Below are 21,061 nucleotides of genomic sequence, written 5' to 3'. Positions count from 1 at the left end.
GGGCCCCGCCAGCCCCGGCGATCCGAACCCGCCCGGCCGCGCCGCGTGACCTTGAGGGCCAGCCAGAGGCAGCGCGCGTCCCGCTCGCGGCCGGCCCGGAGCACTGGGCGACGGGATCCCCGACTCGGAGGCCGGGCGCCCCGCGGAGAGCGTGACAGCCGAGCCGGGTCGGAGTGCGGCAAACGGTGCCAAGCAAGTGGGTCGGGGCAGGACGGAACCCGGCAAGCCCCGAGGTCAGGGGTCAGGGGTCGGGGGTCAGGGGTCGGGGGTCAGGGGTCGGACCGGAAGGCCTTCCCCGTCATGCGCGTGCGCGGGACCCAGCCGCCCGCTCCGGGGCCCATGCCGGCCGGGCTAGGGGCGCGCCCGGCGCCGAGTCGTCCTCCTCCTCCCGCGGCGCCGCCAGCACCTCCCGGGCCGCCAATTCCGGGGGAGGGGGAGGGGACCGGGCGCCCGCCCGCCCGCTCCGTCCGCCCCGCCGCCCGGCCCGGCCCCGCAACGCGACTCCACTCCACCCGACCCGGCCCGCCGCCCCGCAGCCCCGCCCGCCCTACCTGGACGTGCCGCGACCGCCGCGCTCGTCGCTCTCGGGCGGGAAACGCGCTCCCCGACTGCCTCAGCCAAGCGCCCAAAATGGCGGACGTATCAAGCAGGCCCGGAGTTTCCCCCCGCCCTCCCCCGGGACGCCCCTCCGCCAATAGCGACGCAGCGCCCGCCCCCGGCGCGCTCCGATTGGCCCTTCGTCCCGCCCCCCGCGGGTGATTGGCTCCTCCCCGGAGCCCCGCCTTGCGATTGGCTCGCGGCGCCTGTCCATCACGCGCGAGGGTGGGGGCAACGCATTCTTTCCCAGGAACTCGGTGGTGGCGGCGGAATCTAGGACCCTGAAGTTCGCTCTTCAGAGGCGCCTCGGAGAGCCGGAGCCACCTGGCTGGGTTTCCCCCCGCCGCCCCCCCGCGCCGTAGCAACAGCCGGGGCTCCGCTTGACGGGCGCGTCGTTCCGCCAATCAGAAGGCGAAGACTGTTTGAAACCAAAGCAAGTCCGGCCAATCGCGGCCCGCGGAGTCGCCGGAGAGCCAATAGGGAGGCAAGACGGACTCGAGGGGGCGGGCGGGAACGGCCTGGGGTTTGAAACCGGTGGTGACGTGAGCACAACACGGCCCGGGCCCGGAAGCCCTTACGGCGTTGGGGAATTAGCTCAAATGGTAGAGCGCTCGCTTAGCATGCGAGAGGTAGCGGGATCGATGCCCGCATTCTCCACACTCGCGCTTTTTGGGGCTTGGCCTCTTGGAGCGCTACGGGAGGTGCTGTTCCAGGAAAAAAACACCCCAAGCAAAATGGACTCATCGAGTTTTTATTTTCCCCAAAAATTGTTGGTCTCCACATTCTGCATTCTGAATAGTGTGGGGCCTCCTGCAGGTGCCAGGACTCTGGATCCAGTGCTCCCAGCCCCCCCACCCCCCACCCTTGAATCTCTCCCAGCCTTGTCCTGGGGCACCCACCACCCCAGATGAGAGAAACCCAGTGCAAACACTATGATTGCTCCTGGGACCAAAATGAACACCCATGACTGACAACCCCGGCCAGGACCCCCCCTTTTTTGTTTTCTTGCAGATGAGTTCACTGAGATCCACAAAGCATGCGATGACCTTGGCTGTTGGTCCGGTCTGGGCGCCCCAGTTCTTATCTGTCAAGAGCCCATCAGGATAGCTGCAGGGAATAGCCACCAAGGACGGTGTCATCCAGCACCCCTGGGAGCCCAGGGCCCTGGGGTCACTTGACTGGCCAGGAGCAAGGGCAGGGAGAGTCTGGGTGCAAAGTCCCCCCGGGCAGAGCAGGGCTGGTGGCCAGACCAGGGCCTTCGGGTCACTTGACTGGCCAGGAGCAAGGGCAGGGAGAGTCTGGGTGCAAAGTCCCCCGGGGTAGAGCAGGGCAGAGCAGGGCTGGTGGCCAGGACACTAAGGGGCAGGACCAGGTTTATGCTGGGCCGTGGAGACCAGGTGACCTTCGGGCCGAGAAAGGCGCAGCCCGGGCTGGTCAGACTAGCCCGGAGAAGCACAGGGCGGGCCCAGGGAACAGCCACAGGCAAGTCCCAGGCCAGAGGCTGGTGCCTGAGAGACGGGTGTGGGCAGCAGCTGGCATCGGGCCCTGGGAGCCAGGCCTCCGCCCACCCCCTGGGCCTACACCCTATGCACTCATCATCAAAGAACTTGCCAGCACCTGCTTCGTCGCCTCCATCCCGGCTCTGACGTGGGCTTTGTATTAAATAAAATGACACGGTAGCCCCAAGTCTTCAATTATACTGATCTCCTAATCCAGTTGAAAAAGGCTCAAGTCCCAGGGGACTTCCTGGAGGCAGTCTCTGCACTCAGCCCACCTCTGAGAGCCGGGCTAGAGGCAGGACAGTGATTTTTGAAGCTGGACTTGGTTGAATCATTTTTAAATGAGCCTCTGTGACCCCCCCCCCCTCTAAAGGCTTTCGTGGGGTTTTGGGGTTTTTTTTTTTTCGGTAATTTTGGGGGAGAGTTACTTTGGATTTGGTTTGGGGCCACCTCCAGAGGTGCTCGGAGTTCTGTGCTCAGGGACACTGCTGATGGGCTTGAGAAAAACCATCAACAGTGCTGGGGCTTAAACCCAGATGAACTGTGCAAGATAAGCTCCTTCCTCGCTGTATGGTCTGGCCCCTCGTGACTTATTTCTAATGTTTGAATTTTCAATCCATCTACCTAGACTTTAAAAAATACACGCATATGAGTCTTTGCAGGCATGTTTCACTGTGGAATGTAAGAAAGTAGAATGAACGCCCACATTCCCTTCTCTCTGTGCTCTTCCTCCTCAACTTTTAGGAAGAAAAAAAAACCCCACAAGAGCTGCCAGACTTTAATACTATCAAGTAATGATTATTTTTAAATTCCATTTACTCTTTCCATTATTTCAGAAAAGAAAGCACATTTGGAGCCAGAGCAATAGTATAGCAGGCAGGGTACTTGCCTTGCTCACAGCCAACCAGGTTCTGGGCATCCTTGGAGCCCCGCCAGGAGCATCACCATGTGGGGGGAAAAAAAAAAAAAGAATAAAGTAGGAAAAAAAACTGGTGAGGTGGTAGCCCCCGCAGAGGGACAAGGGTTGGAAGGACAAGAGACTATTTTGTTTGTTTTTTGTTGGGGGGCCACTCACAACAGTGCTCTGGGATTCCTCCTGCCTCTTCAGGAATCACTCCTGCAGGCTCGGGGACCCTATGGGATGTCAGGGATCGAACCCAGCTGCACACAAGACAACTGTCCTCCCTGCTGTGCTATCGATCCAGCCCACAAGTGACAATCTTTTTTTTTTTTTTTTTTTTTGGGTTTTTGGGCCACACCCGGCGTTGCTCAGCGGTCACTCCTGGCTGTCTCCTCAGAAATAGCTCCTGGCAGGCACGGGGAACCATATGGGACACCGGGATTCGAACCAATCACCTTTGGTCCTGGATCGGCTGCTTGCAAGGCAAACGCCGCTGTGCTATCTCTCCAGGCCCAAGTGACAATTCTTTTGGTAACACTGCGAAGCCTCCAAGAGGCAATCAGGAATGCAAAAGGAGTAACACAATTGGGCCGGAGAGAGGCATAAGGACCCCTGAGCACTGCCAGGCGTGTCCCTGAGCACCACCAGGGGTGACCCCCCAACCCCATAAATCCGTACATGAACCCAGCACGGCACCATCTCTGGTCCCGGGACTATCTTTACTCTGCAGGGCTCCCACACCTTCGAGGGAGGTTTCTCGGGCGCCTAATCTCTGGGTCCCCTGCAGGGACAGCAGTGGGTCCCCGCCCAAAAGGAAGGGGACTTGGTGCTGACAGGGGGTCTCAGCACCCCTCCAGGTACCCCAAGGCAGAAAGGTTCAGCCAAGATCCTGGGGCCCCCAGCCTGCAGGTGGTGCCATTGACGGGCCCTCCGGGGTGCACCAGAGGACATGAGCCCCGCCCTGGACCCCCTTCCCCGGGCCTTGCCAGTTGCGTGGCTGGGCAGCATGTAGTGTTTTGGGAGGCTCAGGGACCCAGAAGTGACTGGGGCTTCTCTTCAGCTGGGGTCTGTGTTTCCAAGTGCCAGCCTGGATGGAGTGGAATCCCCAGATATTGGAGGGATCTAAGGGCAGAGCCAGGCACCCACCCCTGCCAGCCCTCGGCCATGTGGCCTTGGCCCAAGGCACCTCTGCGTGGAATTCAAAGGAAAGGGCAGAGCTCTGGGCACTTGGCCATGCCGGGAGGAAGTGGGCACAGATCCTGAGGGGAAGGGGGCAGCAAGATGAGGGGAATACGCAGAGCTGAGCCCCAGCTGTGAACCTACGGATCACAGCCAGGGCCAGTTCCTAGGATTTCTTCACTCTGGGCTGAGTCCAGTGGCGACGGGGTCCATGGTGCAGGCAAGTCCCCCAGAATGACTGTGCTGGGATTCATGCCTTCCCTCACGCACCTCAACGCTGGAGCTGACCTCACCAGTGCAGATCCCACCTGCATTTCTAGGGCCCCAGATCTTTCTCCAGCATCCAGTGTCTGCCCAGCTTCCTGACCCCACAAAGGTCCAAGTGGAGGTTCTGCCCCCCACATGCTGAGCTCCTTCCTGCCTGCTTCCTGTGACTCCCCATTACTCATCTCTCAAGCTCCCCTTCAAAACACAGGGGGGTCAGACAGAGCCTGATGCCTGGGGTTGGGATCCAAAGAGCCTCTCAAAGCCTGCAGGGGCAGGGAATCGAGGAGAGGAGTAGGGAGGGAAGGTGTGGCTTCATTCAGCAGGGGGGTGATCACCTCCGGGAGGGTGGGGACCCACATCCGTCTACTCCTTGGGGACGCTGAGCTCAGAGCACACAGGGCTGAAAGAATGGCAGTGACGTTTACAAAACACGAGCTTTATAAATACTTCCTCCTCCTCCTCCTCCCAGTGTCCCCGCGTGTCCTTTAAAGCCCCAACTCTGTCTTGCCTTGTCTTTTTAAATCATAAAATATATTTTTTTCTTTTCATATTTAAAACTATGTACAGGGGCGCAGAGGCGGGTGCCGACGTCAGGACGAGTCAGTGCAGGGGGACGGTGGCGGTGGGATGAGGCAGAAGTGGCTGCGCTCGGTGGCAGGGGACGGGGGGCAGCTGTCCTCGGCCGACAGGTACTGGCTGTGGGGCGTGGGCGGCGGCGGGTACGGGTCCGAGTCCGAGTTCAAGTCCAGGTAGTACTTGCTGGCCTTCCAGCGGCTGATGCTGTGGTCGCTGTCACACACATCCGTGCTGCAGGGCGTCGTCGGAGGGGCCACACCCCGCAGGATGTAGGGTCTGGAGGGGGGGTAACGGGGAGAGAGAAAAGGTGGGGTGAGGTGATAGGAGCCCCTTTCTGGACCCCACTTTCTCATAGATGAAATGGGGCGCATGTGAGCAGGGTGTGTTTCCAAAAAGGTTCATGAGGTACTGCATGGAAAGTTCCAGAAGCCGGACAGCCTGGTGAGTATGGAAGGTCTCAGCCAGCCGAGTCACAGCATGTGGCTGACTACAGAGAGAGGGTCTCCCCATGCTCATGTCCCAGAAATCCGCAGAAGTCACCATGAGGCCAGCCTAAGGCTGCCTGGGTCAGTGCCCCAAAGCCAGCAAAGACATATGGTGCATTACAAAGGTCATGGGACCCCGAAGCAGAAAGGGATCCTAAGGCAGATGGAGCAAACCATGAGCGTGGGTGACAGAGGCTAGAGAAACAGTTTGGGGACACCCTGGGGTAACACCAGCCCACCTGCAGTTCCCAGAAATAGCCACCAGATGGCAGGCACCACCTCCAGGCTCCAGGTTCAGTTACTGGTTTTTTTTTTTTTTTTTTTTTTTTTTAGATTTTGGTTTTTGGCTTTTGGTTTTTGGGCCACACCTGGCGGTGCTCAGGGGTTCCTTCTGCTTTTGCACTCAGGAATCACTCCTGGAAGTTTCAGGGGACCCCATGGAATGCCAGGAATCAAAACCGGCCCAGCTACATGCAAGGCAAACGCCTTCCCCACTGTGTTATCGTGACGGCCCAGCCCGTGATTTCTGGGTCCACAGGAGACCTGCCCGCACCTGCCCCTTCAGCTGATCTGGGAGCTCACCCTCAACACCCTATACTTCCCAGTCCCTTCCTGAGGGGCCAAACCCTGGCCCCAGCACTCCACCTGCTCTGAGAGACACGGGAAGGAAAGTGTCACCCCAGAATAGACATGTGGGGGAACACGGGTGATCAGCCGTGGGTCTCCCAGGCCCAGAAGGCCCATTAAGGGGGTCAGGAGGACAGAGACTGACAGCAGGACCCCACCTAGCCAGCCCACATAGAGAGATGGAGATGGACCCATAGGACCCTCATCTGTGTTCTTAGTCCCCATGGCCCTCCCAGCAGGCCAGGGCAGGAATCCAGATCCCTAGTGGGGCTGCATTGGATGGGGTCATCAGATCCCTGTACCCCGCCTCAGGATGCTGGGGAGGGGGGCAGCACGCAGGATTGTGAGGGTGTCAGTACCTGTATGGTCTGGCAGGTGCAGGAATGTTTTGGGGGTAGAGCAAGTCAACGTTATATAAAGAGGGGTCGGTGGCAGGGGACGGCGGAGGGTTCAGGACCTGTGGGGAAGAAGCAAGGTCACCAGCCTGACTACCTCCCATGTCATCCCCCAAGCCTGCACCAGCAGCCAACAAGGCCCCTAGCCAGCCGGGCACCTGCCTCTGATCAGCATCAGTTTGTCCCCTCCTGGGGCACAGACTAACCCACTACAAACCCACAATTCTACACTCGGAGGTCCACCCTGAGTATACATGGACCCCCCTCTCCAAGGGTGACCCCAGCTACTCTGTGTGGGAAAGTTTGGGCTGCACTTGGTATCCAGCAGGTGCACCCTGGGACAAGGGACAATTCTGCGGGTCCCTCTGCAGTTGTCCTTGCCGAGTGCATGACTAGACCGCCCACCCCTCTCCACTGCCCAAGCCTCCTGCAAGGGGACCTGGCCCAGCAAGCCTGCACCACAATTGCTTTGCACCGGCGACACCTGGAGGCCAGTCGCGAAACGGACCCAGCTCTGGCGTGGACTCTGCTCACTGCGCCTGCGTGCTGCCTGGGGGGGGTCCGTTCCCCCCACAGCCCACTCGGAGCTGCTGCACCCAAAAATAGTCGCCCAGGCCCGGCTGCCTTTGCGGGTGCTGAGCCTGCTCTAAAATTAGCTCGGGTGCTTGCACTTATCTGCAAACATGCTAACACCCACGGGTGCCCTGGGAATTACATAAACACCCCAAAAGCAGGCTGCACCTCTGGGACCTATCTCCCCCAAAGCTGGCTGGTTTCTGACCCCCCCAACCTGTCTCTGCAGGGGAAGGAGATTTAGGGGGAGCAGTCAAGAGGGACAAAGAGGAATAGGGATGCTTGTTTAATTGGGGGCCACACCAGACAGTGCTCAGGGTGAATCCAAGCTCTGTGCTGGGGGACCATGCGAGTAAGGGGGTAAAACCAAGTCTCATGTGGGCCTGAACCCTCTCGCAGTTTGCTGTGTCTGTCTGATCTATGCAAGGGGGCCAAGGCTGGCTGGGGGGGGGGGGGAACAAGTTGGGGAGCCTGGCATTGTGGGTCACTCGTGGGAGGGCTCTGAGAAGAGTTTTCTGTGGCCAGAAAACTGCTCCCCAGGCCTGCAATGCTGAACTCCAGTGCTGATGGGGATGCAGGCCCCCAGAACAGCAGAGCCGGATCACCCTGTCGTTTCCTCCCTACCACCAACTGTGCTTGAAAATAGAAGGGCCCCCTCTCAGCATTGGAAGTCCCAGGAGCACTTCAGCCTAGGAGGGAAATAGGGAGCCCAAACCAGGACTGGGAAGCTGGCACTGGCACCATGTAGAGGGGCAGCAATGAGGACAGAGACAAACACCCAGGCCAGCTCCAAGCCGGGAAGCTCTCAGAGGGAGGTTTCTGTTCTGGAGTGTTCTGCCTGGTTCTAGATTTTTCTAGACTGTGGCTCCCCATCACCCACAATGAGAAGTTTCCCTGCAAGAGAAATTTTTCTAAACAAGTGTCGGGAGACCATCAAGAGAAATAATTTGTAGCACAGTCTCTCTGACACTGCTGGGGACCTGGCCCCCTTATCAAAAGGAAGTGCCTGGGCCTGGGAAAGCCATAGAAAGAAACATCTGGAACCCACGCTCGCAGCCCCACTCACCGGCGGGTACAGCGTGGCCTTGGTGCTGGAGGAGCTGCTGGAAGAGGCGCCCGTGACGTGGTTCCGGTCGTAGAGGGGCGCCGCACCCCGGCCCATCAGGCTCACAGAGCTCATCATGGACTTGCCACAGGAGATGCCTGGGGGGGACCACAGCAGAGAAGGTCAGAGGTCACTGCCACCCCCACTGGCCTCTGCATCTGCTTTGATGTAGCAGGCCCTGCGGGCACCCATCGGATAAAGGGGGATGTGCTGAGTCTCTAGGGTCCAGCAGATAGGCGGGGCACTCAGTGGGATATACACACACATCCAGCTCAGGAGACACTTTCACACAGACTCGAGTCCCACTGAAGCTGGGAGACCCGTCGGAGCCATCACATTGTCCTGGGTGCTCACTGTGCTGCTCAGGCTATGGCCTGGGCTTGGGCCTAGCTCCTTCCGGGCTGCACCTTCAGGTCACATAGCTTGCTTAGCCCCAACCCAGACATGCTGCAGTGACACCCAGTGAGGCCTTCAGCTCCCCAAGGAGCCCCACAGCCCCCACACCTGCTGCTGGACTCGAGGAACTGAGGCCAACTTGGGGCTGGAGTGAGAGAAAAGCAGGGAGAGCGTTTGCTTTGCATGCGGTCCACCTGGGGCAGAGCTCGGTAACTCCTGAGGGTCTCCCAAGCCTTGCCCTAGGTACAAAGCCAGGAGGAAGCCCTGAGCATCGCTGTGTGTGCCCTGCCCCCCCAAAAAAGAGCAAAAGCTGAGTTCCAAAGGGTTGTCCCCACATCGTAAAGGGCGAGAGGACAGTGGAAGGGCATTTGCCTTGTATGTAACCATAGTTGGGTTTCATCCTTCGAGACTCACAGGGTCCCCTGAGCACTGCCAGGAGAGATCCCTGAGTGCAGAGTCAGGAGTAAGTCCTGAGCACTGCAGAGTGTGCTCATCTCCCAAAGAAAAGGGCTACGCAATGATACCACCATCCTGAGGATGCCAGGTACAAGCTCCCAGAGAAAAAAACTAACAATGTCTGCCATGTGTACAGAGACTGTCTGGCGGCATGGGATCTAATCCCCTCTCCTGCCCACACCACTTGCCTCACCAGAAGGTACACCATGGGTTCTTACCTGTGAAGGGGCCGTGCTGTGCGCCGCCAGGGGCTATGAAATTGAGCGGCACGTGGGGGGCGGCACTGACGTACTCGTGGGGGTAGGGCCCTGTAGCCCCCGAATAGCGCTGGCACGCCACACGCTGGCAGACGAAGTAGACGGCCCCCATGACGAAGAGGGAGAGGATGATGCCGATGACAGGCCCGATGGCGCTGCTGTGCATGGGGCTGTCATCAGGTGGAGGCTTGGTGATTTCTGCAGAAACACAGGGTGAGCCAGGAAGCAATGCTCGTTGCGGGAAGTGGGGGGCAGATTGGGAGGATCAGGAGGGCCTAGCTAGGGTCCGGGCAACACTCAGAGCTAGGAGTCAGAGCATGTCGAGGTACCCCCCAAGTTTTCCGGGAGACACTGGCAGGTCTGTGAGGCCTGGCTGCTGAGAAACACCTTGGGCCATAGGGGCCACAGTAGGCTGAGGGCCAACCACAAAAACGGGGACCAGACACAAGCCAGAGCGACAATGGGATTGAGCACTGGATGCCAGGGCCCACTCTCTGCTGCCCGGTCGTTGCCACAGTGACACAATAAAGCCCGGGAGACTCCTCATTCCTGCAGGCCAGGCTCTCCACTCCCAAGTAAAGTTTTTACGCCCCAGACACGGGGAGGAGACATTCCTAACTGGGGCCCTTCATGGTCACCACCTCCAGGAGGTCCTCTGCCACAGATCATCTCACCCCTGCATCCTTACAGGTATCTGGGGCAGGCAGATACAGGTATCTGGATGTGGGGTGCATGGATGTGAGCACATACACGCACAATGCACCTCCTGAGCCAGAAAGGACTGGATCTCCCCAGTCCCCCAAAACTATTATCCTGACACTTGCCACACTGGGTCCAGTCCCACGAACGGGACTTCCTCGGTGCCAACCTGCCCACTCTCCAATCTCGGCCCACCCCAGGGCCCTAGTCCCAGAGCTCACCACACATGAGCTCGTCGGAGCCGTCCATGCAGTCGGGGAAGGAGTCACACTGCTGTTTGATGAGCACGCACTGGCCGCTGGCACACCGGAACTGGTTGGGCAGGCAGCTGACTGTAGGGGTGCAGGGGTACAGGAGCCATCATGAGTGTTCCCTACTCTGTCTCTGACCAGGGGAAGTGGTGACCCTGCCACTTCCTGACACCCAACTACGGCCTGGGTGTTTAGGACAGAGCACACAGGGGGCTTCCTGAGCTGGGCCGGGCCCCACAGAGGCATGGGGACCCTGCAGTCTCCCTGGATGGAGTTCCCAGGGGAACTCAGGGTAGTTGGAAACTCAGGGCAGCTTTGGGAGCACAGGGTGGACCTCTGCATCACACTCAAGTTTGGCCCAAACCAAACCAAATATCGTATTTCTAGTCTGATGATGGCATGGGTTTGACTAAACACCTTTGTTGTGTGTTCAATAAATCTAAACTTTTTGTTTGTTTGTTTTGGGGCCACACTTGGTAGTGTTCAGGGTGTACTCCTAGCTCTGCACTCAGGAATCATTTCTGGCGGGGCTTAGGGGACTATTCAAGAGTACTGGGGATCGAACCAGAACACTGCCAGTTGGCCCCAAACCAAAGAGACTGAGGCAGATGGCAGCGACCTCCTCCAAGAACTAACATAAAGGTCTGTCACTCCCAAGCAGGGGAGGACAGAGACTGGACATTTCCTTCTGGATTCTGACCATTTCTGGAGCTCTTTCTGCCACTGGAGGGGTCAGAGTGGAAGAGACAAAGCTGGAAGAGGCAGGAAGGGGAGGGACAAATGGCAAGGACCAAAATGAGCCTGACACAAAGACCCAGGTGGCAAGACTGGAACAAGACTGGAGAAGCCAGGTTATGAGCTGGCAGGGGAGCAGGAAGAAGTCAAGACAGGAACAGAGGGCCAGAGAGATAGCATGGAGGTAGGACGTTTGCCTTACATGCAGAAGGATGGTGGTTCGAATCCTGGCATCCCATATGGTCCCCCAAGCCTGCCAGGAGTGATTCCTGAGCATAGAGCCAGGAGGAACCCCTGAGCGCTGCCGGGTGTGACCCCCCCAAAAAAAAACAAACATAAAAAGTCAAGAACATAGGGGGCAGGAGCGATAACACAGAGGAGGGTACAGCATTTGTCTTGCACGTGGCCAACCGGGTTTGATCCCTGGGTCCCCTAAGCCTGCCAGGGGTGATTTCTGGGGCCAGAGCCAGGAATAACTCCTGAGGGATGCTGAGTGTGGCCCAAACACCCCCCAAAAAAAAAAAAAACAAAAAACAAAAAAAAAACCCAGACAGGAACAGAGCCTGGAAGTGGCATGTCCTGGACAGGGCCAGGGAAGGGGCAGAGCCTGGTGGGAGCTGTGGCCTGGGCGGGGCCAGAAGGGGTGGGGCCTTGGGAGTGGTATTCCTGAGTGGGTGGAGCCAGAGAGGGGCGGAGCCTATAGGACCTTTGTGTCATGGGCGGGGCCAGAAGAGGGGTGGAGCTTGGAGAGTTGCCCTGGGCGGGGCCAAGAAAGAGGCAGGGTCTTGTGGGAGTTGTGTCCTGGGTGGGACCAGAAAAGGGGTGGAGCCTAGGGGCATAGAGGGGCGTGGCCTTGGGAGAGTACTGGGCGGGGCCTGGTGGGACCATTGTGTCCAGAGCAGGACCAGGGAAGGGACAGAGGTAGGTGTGTCCTGGACATGAAGGGGCGGAGCCTGGAGAGTAGTGGGTGGGACAACAAAGAGGCATGGTCTTGGGATTTAGTGTGTTGGGCGGGGCTAAGTGAAGGGGCGGGGCCTGCTAGGACCATTGTGTCCTGGACAGGTCCAGGGAAGGGACACAATGGTCCTACCATTATAGGGGCCGGCGAGGTGGCACTAGAGGTAAGGTGTCTGCCTTGCAAGTGCTAGCCAAGGAAGGACCACGGTTCGATCCCCCAGTGTCCCATATGGTTCCCCCAAGCCAGGGGCAATTTCTGAGCGCTTCCTGCTCCCCTGCCAGCTCATAACCCGGTCTTTGTGTCAGGCTCATTTTGGTCCTTGCCATTTATCCCTCCCTTCCTGCCTTGTGGTGTGTCCTGGGGTGTGTGTGCTGCAGTCTGTGGGGCTGGTAGGGGCAGGTGTCCTGGGAGGACCTCGACGGGCAGGTGGCTGAGGGCATGCGTGGCCTGCATGGGCAGGTGCAGGAGCCAGGTGAGGCACCTAGGCAGGGTGGGGTGCAGAGTGAGCGGCCAGTGCTCACTCACCGTCGCAGTCCGCCTCATCCGAGCGGTCCTGGCAGTCAGCCTCCCCATCGCAGCGCAGCCGCAGGTCCACGCACTGGCCACGGGCGCAGGGGAACTGGGCTGCCGAGCACACAGGACAGCCTTCCTCATCGCTCTGGTCGTCACACTCGGGGAAGCCGTCGCAGCGCCAGGCCCCAGGGATGCAGTCGATCTCCCCCGTGGCACAGGCGAACTGGTCGGGGGAGCAGGTGGGAGGCTCTGGGGACAGAGACAGGGCAGAGACCCCATCACTCACTAGCTGGGCCACAGAAGATGGTGTCTTTGTGATCCAAGGCTCCTGCCCTGCCCTGCCCTTGGCCCTGTCCTGCCAACTGCCTAGCTGGGTACAGGCAGGAGAAGTTGCAGGAGGAAGGAAGGAATCGAAGATCCAACCATCTGCAGGAAAAGGCTCAGCCTGAGAGCCAGGAACCTGGCAGCCAGACTAGCTCTGCCTTCTACTGGGCTCTCGGGTCCTTACTGGCCCATTTGCCAACAGGGTGGGGGTTCCACAGACAATCGGTCTGCTGCAGTCAGTGGCACTGTCCAAGACACGCTGAGCTATTACATATCGGGAGGTGAGGACTCCTGAGCACTGCAGAGCAGGCACCTCACCAAGTGCACAAACGAGACTGAAGGGTCCCTCCTACCACCCCCACTCCCATCAACCTTCTCCTTGCTCCAGGAGCCGGATGCAAACTGGGCACAGACACAAACACAAGACATGAGAGAGAAGAGCTCGGCTCAGCTGCCCCCCCCCCCAACCTCCCCACTGTTCGTAAAAAAAGTCCAGAAAGCCCAGAGTGGCTGGAAGAGGGGTCGGCTGGGGAGGGGAGCAAATTGTGCGTCTCCCAGTCTGGCCTCGAGTGGGAAGAGGGTCTCGGCTTCATCCCACACACAAACTATAAAAAGGGGGAAGAGAGGAGCCAGAGAGATAGCATGGAGGCAGGGCATTTGCCTTGCATGCAGAAGGACGGTGGTTCGAATCCCGGCATCCCATATGGTCCTCTGAGCCTGCCAGGAGCGATTTCTGAGCATAGAGCCAGGTGAACCCCTGAGCGCTGCCAGATGTGATGCAAAAACAAAAACAAAAAAGTGAGGGGAGAAGAGATGGGGCAGGCAGGGGGCAAGTCCCAACTGTCTACACTGAGTGTCCATACTGGGGGTGGCCAGAAAGGAGCTCCTAGCTGGCAGTTGTACAGATCCTGGCAGGGAAATATGTGACTGGAACCCCCGCCCGCACCCTGATTCCCGTCCCTGTGCCTCTCATTTCTTTTTTTGGGGGGCCACACCCCAGCAGTACTCAAGGGTTACTCCTGGCTCTGTGCTCAGAAATCACTCCTGGCAGGCTCAGGGGACTATGGGAACCCAGGGATCAAACCCAGGTCCATCCTGGGTCAGCCGCATGCAAAGCAAACCACTCTACCACTGTGCTATCCTCTTGGGCCCCTGTGCCTCTCATTTCTTTCTTTTTTTTTTTTTGGTTTTTGGTTTTGGGGCCACACCCGGCGGTGCTCAGGGGTTACTCCTGGCTGTCTGCTCAGAAATAGCTCCTGGCAGGCACGGGGGACCCTATGGGACACCGGGATTCAAACCAACCACCTTTGGTCCTGGATCGGCTGCTTGCAAGGCAAACACCACTGTGCTATCTCTCCGAGCCCTGTGCCTCTCATTTCTGCTTCCACTGATCCCCCTGCCAAGACAATGCCCCCCAGTTCAGTACAAGGGCAGGAGCATGAGAGAAAGCCTGGATAAAGCTGTAACCCCTGTGATCAGGAACCCCAGCCTCTGAGCACCTCTTTTCCTTGTGCCCCGATAGAAGTATGTATCTACTCAGGTCACCGCTGAGCTGCTGGGGTGACAAGTGAGGCCTGGGGAGGTCAAGGGGCTGCTCTGTCTGGGGGCCCAGCCTGTCCTGGTGTGGAGAGCTCAGCCACCACCCTCTGCTGCCCCGGAGAGGAACTGGCCGCCACCCACAAGAACATGTCAGGCCACTCACACAGGGCAGGATGTTCAAAGCTGAGCCACGTCTCGACTAGACGCGATGGGGAAGCCACAAAAACCCAGAAAACTCAAAAGGATCCCCCTAAGTTGAGGGCTGTCGTATCCATAAAGAAAGGATTGGGCATGGGGGCTGCTTTAGGGACTGGCCGCCCCATGATGTGCTTTTCAAAGGGTGCTAGAAAGTGACCAGACAAGTGTCCCAGGCAACTGCCCAGTGTCTCACAGAAAGCACAGACGGGCCAGAGAAAGAGCTGCAGGGTTAAGTACTGGCCTTGCACGAGTTCAAATCCCGGCACTTCATATGGTGCCCAGATCCCACCATATCCCACCATAAGGGACCCCCTGAATACAGAGCAACAGAAAACCCGAGCACTGTGGAAGGAGTCAAGAAACCAGCCCCACGGCGCCACCTACCGCCACAGGTGAGCAGGTTCTGCAGGAGAACGAGGTGCACGGGGCAGGAGCAGCGAGGGGTGCCGTCGCCCTTGGCGATACAGATGTGGGAGCAGCCGCCGTTGTCCCGGGCGCATGGGTGGGTGACTGCAAAGAGAAGCAACGGGAGCCGGTGTAGTTCTGCTGGTAAGAGCACTGAGCAGAGAGCAGCAGCCTCCAACAGAAACAGCCCTGCTCTGGGGCTGAACTCCAATGATATGAGCAGCTGAACCTTCCCAGGTGGGATCTGACTAAGGAGTTAAAAATGGGGATTTGGGGGCCGGAGATATAGCATGGAGGTAAGGTGTTTGCCTTGCATGCAGAAGGGCGGCGGTTAGAATCCCGGCATCCCATATGGTCCCCTGAGCCTGCCAGGAGCAATTTCTGAGCGTAGAGCCAGTAAAATCCCCTGAGCACTGCCAGCTGTGACCCAAAAACCAAAAAAATGGGGATTTGGGGGCCAGAGAGATAGCACAGTGGTAGGGCATTTGCCTTGAACACAGCCAACCCAGGACAGACCTGAGTTCAATTCCCGCCATCTCATTTGGTCTCCGGTGCCTGCCAGGAGTGATTTCTGAGCGCACAGCCAGGAGTAACCCCTGAGCGCCACTGGGTGTGACCCAAAAACCAAAAAACAGGGGAAGATTTTAGGGCCAAAGCAATATAGCACAGCGAGGAAGGCATTTGCCTTATATGTTGCTGACTTGGGTTCAATCCCCAGCATCCTATAGGATTCCGGGAGCTTGCCAGGAATTAATTTTTGAGCACAGAGCCAGGAGGAACAATGGGGTGAGATCCAGTATACACACACACACACACACACACACACACACACACACACACACACACACACACACCACCCACGACCACAGACGGTCACTGCCCTCTCCCTCCTAGGAGTGGATCAGAGCTCAGCACCCACCCTGCCACCCTCCCTGAGACCGCCACCTACAGGTCTCCTGTCGGCTGCGATCCTCCACTGCCAGGATGCCCGTGAGATGGGGCACTCGGCCCTGCACCCGCGTCCGCCGGTCACCCGTGGCCTTGTCCACGCGCTCGATCAGCTGCTGCTGCCGGTCGGCCCAGTAGAGGTGCGGGCCCAGCACGGCCAGGCCCACAGGCTGCACGATGCTCTCGTCTTCCAGGGTCAGCCGGTTGGCCCCTGTGGAAGATGGCAGAGCCACGGGGGCCGTTTAGCTCAGCCCCTGTCCCGATCTGCAGCCCTGTTCCCTCCACGGGGTCCCAGGCATTGCATCTCCTGCCTAGGCCCACCTCGACGGTGCCAGTAGAACCCAGAGCACAAGGTCAACAGCTCATATGCCCCCTCAGGGTCGCTTGTGGAACCTGAACTCACCCGACGGTGCCCACTGCCCTGACGGCCAGACCCGGGGGGACCAGGGGCACCTACCCGACAGGTCGCAGCTCTCGATGCGCTTCAGGTCTGCGTCCACCCAGAAGAGTTTGCCGAGCGCGTTGTCCACCACAAGTGCCACGGGTCGGATGAGGCCGGAGCTGAAGAGAACCTCGCGTTCTGTGCCGTCCAGGGCCGCCCGCTCGATCCGGGCCGCGCGCTCCTGCATGTTGGTGAAGTACAGGTACCTACAGGAAAGGCACAGGGAGACCCTCAGACGGGCGGCGGGGACCCCAATGCGCCTGCTGCCCCCGAGCCTGCAAGGGGACCCCCCGCACTCTAGTGTAAGTCTAACCCAACGCCACAGTGAGGACCCCAGACCGCATGAGGGATAAGTCTGCAGAGGTGATGCCAGGTGAGGAGAAAGAGGGACGAGGCTGAGTGAGAGAGTGACCGGGCTCCATCAACAGCATCACAAAGACCCTGGGGCACTGTGGGGAGTGATGCATGGAGCACTCCCAAGTGAGTGCCCCCGTGTCAAAATAATAAATAAAAACCCAGGTCTGCACTAGGACAATGAGCTGGGAATGATCACTCTGGACAAGAAGTGGGGGCTGGATAGCTCTGCACCTATCTTGTTCACCCCACACCTATGCTCACCCACACTTATGCTCATCCATCTGTGCTCCCTACCAGTGCCAGACACCCTCCTGCACTCAGCCCCCGAGTGCCCCCCTTCTGTCAGACTGTCCTATAAAGGCTCCACCTCTGTCTGGGGAGCCTGTGACACCTTCCAGGGACGAAAGGGCACCCCGGAAAGGGAGCTTGTGCCCGAGCTCTGAAGGGGGAACCCATCTAGATGACACATACTACACTGGATGCCGGGGAAGGTCTCCCCTAGTAACCAGAGCCAGAGCACACAGCCCAGCTGGTCTCGGCAAGATGTCCCTGCCCAGGCAAAAACCACCCAACAGAGCCCCCCACGGGCCCTCCACCGCACCCCCGCTCTGCGTTGACGGCGATGGCGCGAGGCTTGTCCCGGTCTCCGCGCAGCACCACGCCCAGTGCCGCCCCATTCAGCCGGTGCACGTTGATGGTGTTGGTGGCTTCGCACGTCCAGAAGAGCGCGCGGCCGAAAATGTCCAGGCTAAGGTCATGGGGCTGCCGCTCAGGGTTCTGGTTGGGGCCTGGGGTGGTCAGGAGGGTCAGCTGCAAGGGGGAGAGGGGAGGCATGAGAGCCAGCGGGGGGTTCCTGTCTTGCCCGTGCATCCCCACCCTGTCGTGCCCCGAGAACCTCCACGACACACAGTGCACCCCCAGAACAAACAGGCAGGTACTTGGCACCTCCAAGAACCCCCCTTCACAAGTCGTCTTCCTGCACCGAGACTGGAAAAGGGAGTCCCCAGTCCCCCTTGACTGCCCCAGACTTTGGTCCAGCCCCCCAGGGCAACTGTGCTGAGTCCCGGCATCTGAGTCCAGTGAAGGAAGGTCATGCTTCTCTGCAGCGGGACTGACCCATACTCCCAAATGTGGATGGGTGGGACCCGTCCCAGCTGTCACTCTGGTCCCTAAGACCAGAGCTTGGCAGTGGAGTGTAAGTGGAGGAGACTCTGGCTGAGACCCTGGGGAAGGCAGGTCTGTGGGAACCAGCCATAAGCAATCCTGGGGACACTTCAAGCAAGCCCATGAGGAGATACAGATGTCCCTTCCCAGAGAGACAGGAAGGAGGGCAGGGGGAGCCCAGGGTTAGGGCCCGATGTGCCACATGTTAAGCCACATGTTCAGCATCCACACAGAGCCCCAGAGCATCACTCAGTGTGTCCTGGGGACTGGGCACCACTGTGGCAGCAAGGCAGCTGTGGCTCTCATGGGACCATCAGCCTGAGGGGTCCCCATGCCTGGTGAGCACCACTTGGGAGGACCACAAGAAAGGAAGGACGACTTGTACAACCCACTCCAATTTCTTTTCCTTCCCACCCTCCCTCCCTCCCTCCCTCCCTCCCTCCCTCCCTCCCTTCCTTCTTTCCTTCCTTCCTTCCTTCCTTCCTTCCTTCCTTCCTTCCTTCCTTCCTTCCTTCCTTCCTTCCTTCCTTCCTTCCTTCCTTCCTTCCTTTTGTTTTTTTTTGGGTCATAACCGGCAGTGCTCAGAGGTTCCTCCTGGTTCTACACTCAGAAATGGCTCCAGGCAGGCTTGAGGGACCATATGGGATGCCAGGATTCGAACCACCGTCCTTCTGCATGCAAGGCAAACACCCTACCTCCATTCTATTTCTCTACCCCCCCTTATTTTTTTTCTTTCTTTCTTTCTTTCTTATTTTTTTTTGTTTTTTGTTTTTTGTTTTTGGGTCACACCCGGCAGTGCTCAGGGGTTCCTCCTGGCTCTACGCTCAGAAATCGCTCCTGGCAGGCTCAGGGGACCTATGGGATGCTGGGATTCGAACCACAACCTTCTGCATGCAAGGCAAACGCCTTACTCCATGCTATCTCTCCGCCGCCGCCCCCCCCCCCCGCCTCCTTATTTTCTTTCTTATTTTATTTATTTTTCATTTGGGGGCCATACCCAGCAGTACTCAGGGCTTACTTCTATATTTCTAGTTCTGTGCTCAGGAATCAGTCAGGACCATGTGGGATGCCAGGGATCAAACCCAGGTCAACCCAAGTGTTGCAACCTGCAGCCCAAATGTCCTTCCTACTGTATTATTGTTTTGGCCCCTAATTCCAATTCCAATTTTTTTTTTTGCCACAACCAGCAATGTTCAGGGGCTACTCCTGGCTCTGTGCCTATAAATCATTCCTAGCAGTGCATGGGGACCATAAGGGATAATGTGGATTGAACCCATGTCGGACGGACACAAGGCAAACGCCCACTCCACCCCTCACCTCTGCTGAACTATCATGTCAGCCCCCAATTCCACTTTCTAAGCTGGGAGCAATACTTACACTAAGAAATTCAAGTCTCGGGGACACTCCCACCTCCTTGTCTCTTACTCAGAAGCCAGTGGCCATTAGGAACATGGACCACCATGGCAACAAAGGAGGGGCCTGGTGACATGACCCTCCCCCACGCACTGGCAGACGTTTCCACCTTAAGGATGTTCTAATATGTCTCTCACCTGGGGACTCGTGATGTGCAGAGTGACAGACAGACCCACAGAAAAACAGAAAGGATTGGGGGCCATTGTAGAACAGTCAGCAGATGGGGACCTAGGGGGGCCGGAGAGGGCCAGCAGAAACAGCTGCAGGGGTCATGAATATGTGCTACCCACACAGATAAGGGTGAAGGGGTGTGGAAGCTGGAGAATGTGGGAGCCCAGGACCACAGACAGGGCACAACCAACTTGGTCTCTAACAGCTTCTCAGATGGTCTCTCACGCCCACGTGCCATCCCTGAGCACAAAGCCAGGAGTAACCCCTGAGCATCCTCGGGCTGTGACCCCAGAATAAAACAAACAATGAAAATGAATAAAGAGGGGGCCGGCGCAGTGGTGCTAGAGGTAAGGTGTCTGCCTTGCCAGCGCTAGCCTAGGATGGATCGAGGTCCGATCCCCCAGTGTCCAAGCCAGGAGGGACTTCTAAGCGCATAGCCAGGAGTAACCCCTGAGCGTCACCGGGTGTGGCCAAAACAAAAAACAAAAAAATGAATAAAGAGAAGAGAGAAATAGCTGAGCCAAATGAAGGACTGCACACACCCTGGGCAGGTGCTAATGAGATGGGGAACAGGGCTTCCAGCAGTAGGTGGGACCCGGAGCCAGTCCAGGGTCTCCTTCCCAGACACTAAAGTGCTTTGCAGGGCCTGGAAGGCAATTTGCACCTGGTAACAGTCCCTGCGGGATACCACAGCCTCACTCTCTCCTCCTCTCCTTACTCAAAGAGCTTGTCATCAGCCTGATGAAAAAAAATCACTCCCCACCCCTACCAGTCTGCACCCTGCAGTTCTCAATGAAGGACCCAAAGAGGGACTGGCTGATTTTGCCTCTGGGATGATAAAGGGAAATTCCACTGCAGTGAGTGCCGCCAATCACTTGTGAGTGTTGCCCATTCATGACAAGCCCCGCCCATAAATTAACACCATCCACCTATTTAAGCCCCACCCATTATGATACAACCCCCTCCCACCAGCCCTAAGCCCCACCCATTATTTGTTAACTAGCTCCGCCCATATGCTGTAAGCCCCTTCCCTCCCTTCCCAGCACAAAGCTATGTCTGCCAGGGTCCTGGCAGCTAGGCCTGGAGACACCAGCACCTCCAGCAAGTCTCCCCCAGCTTTCCTGCACCAGCACCCAGCCAAGGAACAGGTCTCATGGGATAACCCGAGACTTTGGTCCTGCCTGACCCCTGCGCAAGGAGCCCTGAGACTCTGCAGCTTCTTCTGCAAGGGGTGCTGAACCCGCATAAAGACAGGTCTGAATGTGCCAGGCGCTGTCCAATGGGCACCAAGGCCACAGCCCTGGTGAATGGGAGATGCCTGGTACAGCCAGGCCAGGAAGCCCTGACAGGCAAATGCAGCTTCTGCAGGGCATACGGTCAAGCCACAAATGAGCCCCAACTCTGCCCTCACAGACGGCATCAGTGCTCTGCAAATTTTGGGGGTGGAGGGTGTTTGGGTAACAGCTAGTGATGCTTTACTCCTAGCTCTATACTCAGGAATCACTTCTGGCAGTGGTCGGGGACCAAGACACCCTCCCCAGTCCTTTCATGAGTGAGGAAGTACAGACAGCCAGGCCCCTCCGTCTTCCTTCCAGCTCAGAGCTACAGGGCCCATCCCTCCATGTTTTGGG

The 21,061-nt window shown here is 58.2% G+C and overlaps 1 protein-coding gene and 1 non-coding gene across 2 annotated transcripts in view; one reads left to right on the top strand and one right to left on the bottom strand.

The window, feature by feature from the left end:
- The first annotated feature begins 1,181 nt into the window (after nucleotides 1-1,181).
- TRNAA-AGC (transfer RNA alanine (anticodon AGC)) lies at nucleotides 1,182-1,254 on the top strand. Its single transcript has one exon. It is a non-coding gene; the product is annotated as a tRNA-Ala (tRNA).
- Nucleotides 1,255-4,858: 3,604 nt separating this feature from the next.
- LRP5 (LDL receptor related protein 5) overlaps nucleotides 4,859-21,061 on the bottom strand; it is a 54,727-nt gene continuing 38,524 nt past the window's right edge. The window contains exons 14-23 of the mRNA XM_049781186.1: nucleotides 17,284-17,492; nucleotides 16,341-16,531; nucleotides 15,885-16,094; nucleotides 14,915-15,040; nucleotides 12,482-12,718; nucleotides 10,234-10,344; nucleotides 9,275-9,511; nucleotides 8,166-8,302; nucleotides 6,491-6,588; nucleotides 4,859-5,295 (exon numbers count right to left, since the gene is read on the bottom strand). Of these exons, the coding sequence (XP_049637143.1) occupies nucleotides 5,034-5,295; nucleotides 6,491-6,588; nucleotides 8,166-8,302; nucleotides 9,275-9,511; nucleotides 10,234-10,344; nucleotides 12,482-12,718; nucleotides 14,915-15,040; nucleotides 15,885-16,094; nucleotides 16,341-16,531; nucleotides 17,284-17,492 (1,818 nt within the window). The 3' untranslated portion in view covers nucleotides 4,859-5,033. The remainder of the gene's footprint in view (nucleotides 5,296-6,490; nucleotides 6,589-8,165; nucleotides 8,303-9,274; nucleotides 9,512-10,233; nucleotides 10,345-12,481; nucleotides 12,719-14,914; nucleotides 15,041-15,884; nucleotides 16,095-16,340; nucleotides 16,532-17,283; nucleotides 17,493-21,061) is intronic.

This window comes from Suncus etruscus, chromosome 9 (genome assembly GCF_024139225.1).
Source record: "Suncus etruscus isolate mSunEtr1 chromosome 9, mSunEtr1.pri.cur, whole genome shotgun sequence".
Lineage (NCBI taxonomy): Eukaryota > Metazoa > Chordata > Mammalia > Eulipotyphla > Soricidae > Suncus > Suncus etruscus.
Note: the sequence above shows the minus strand (reverse complement) of the source record. Positions and strands in the feature narration are given on the sequence as shown.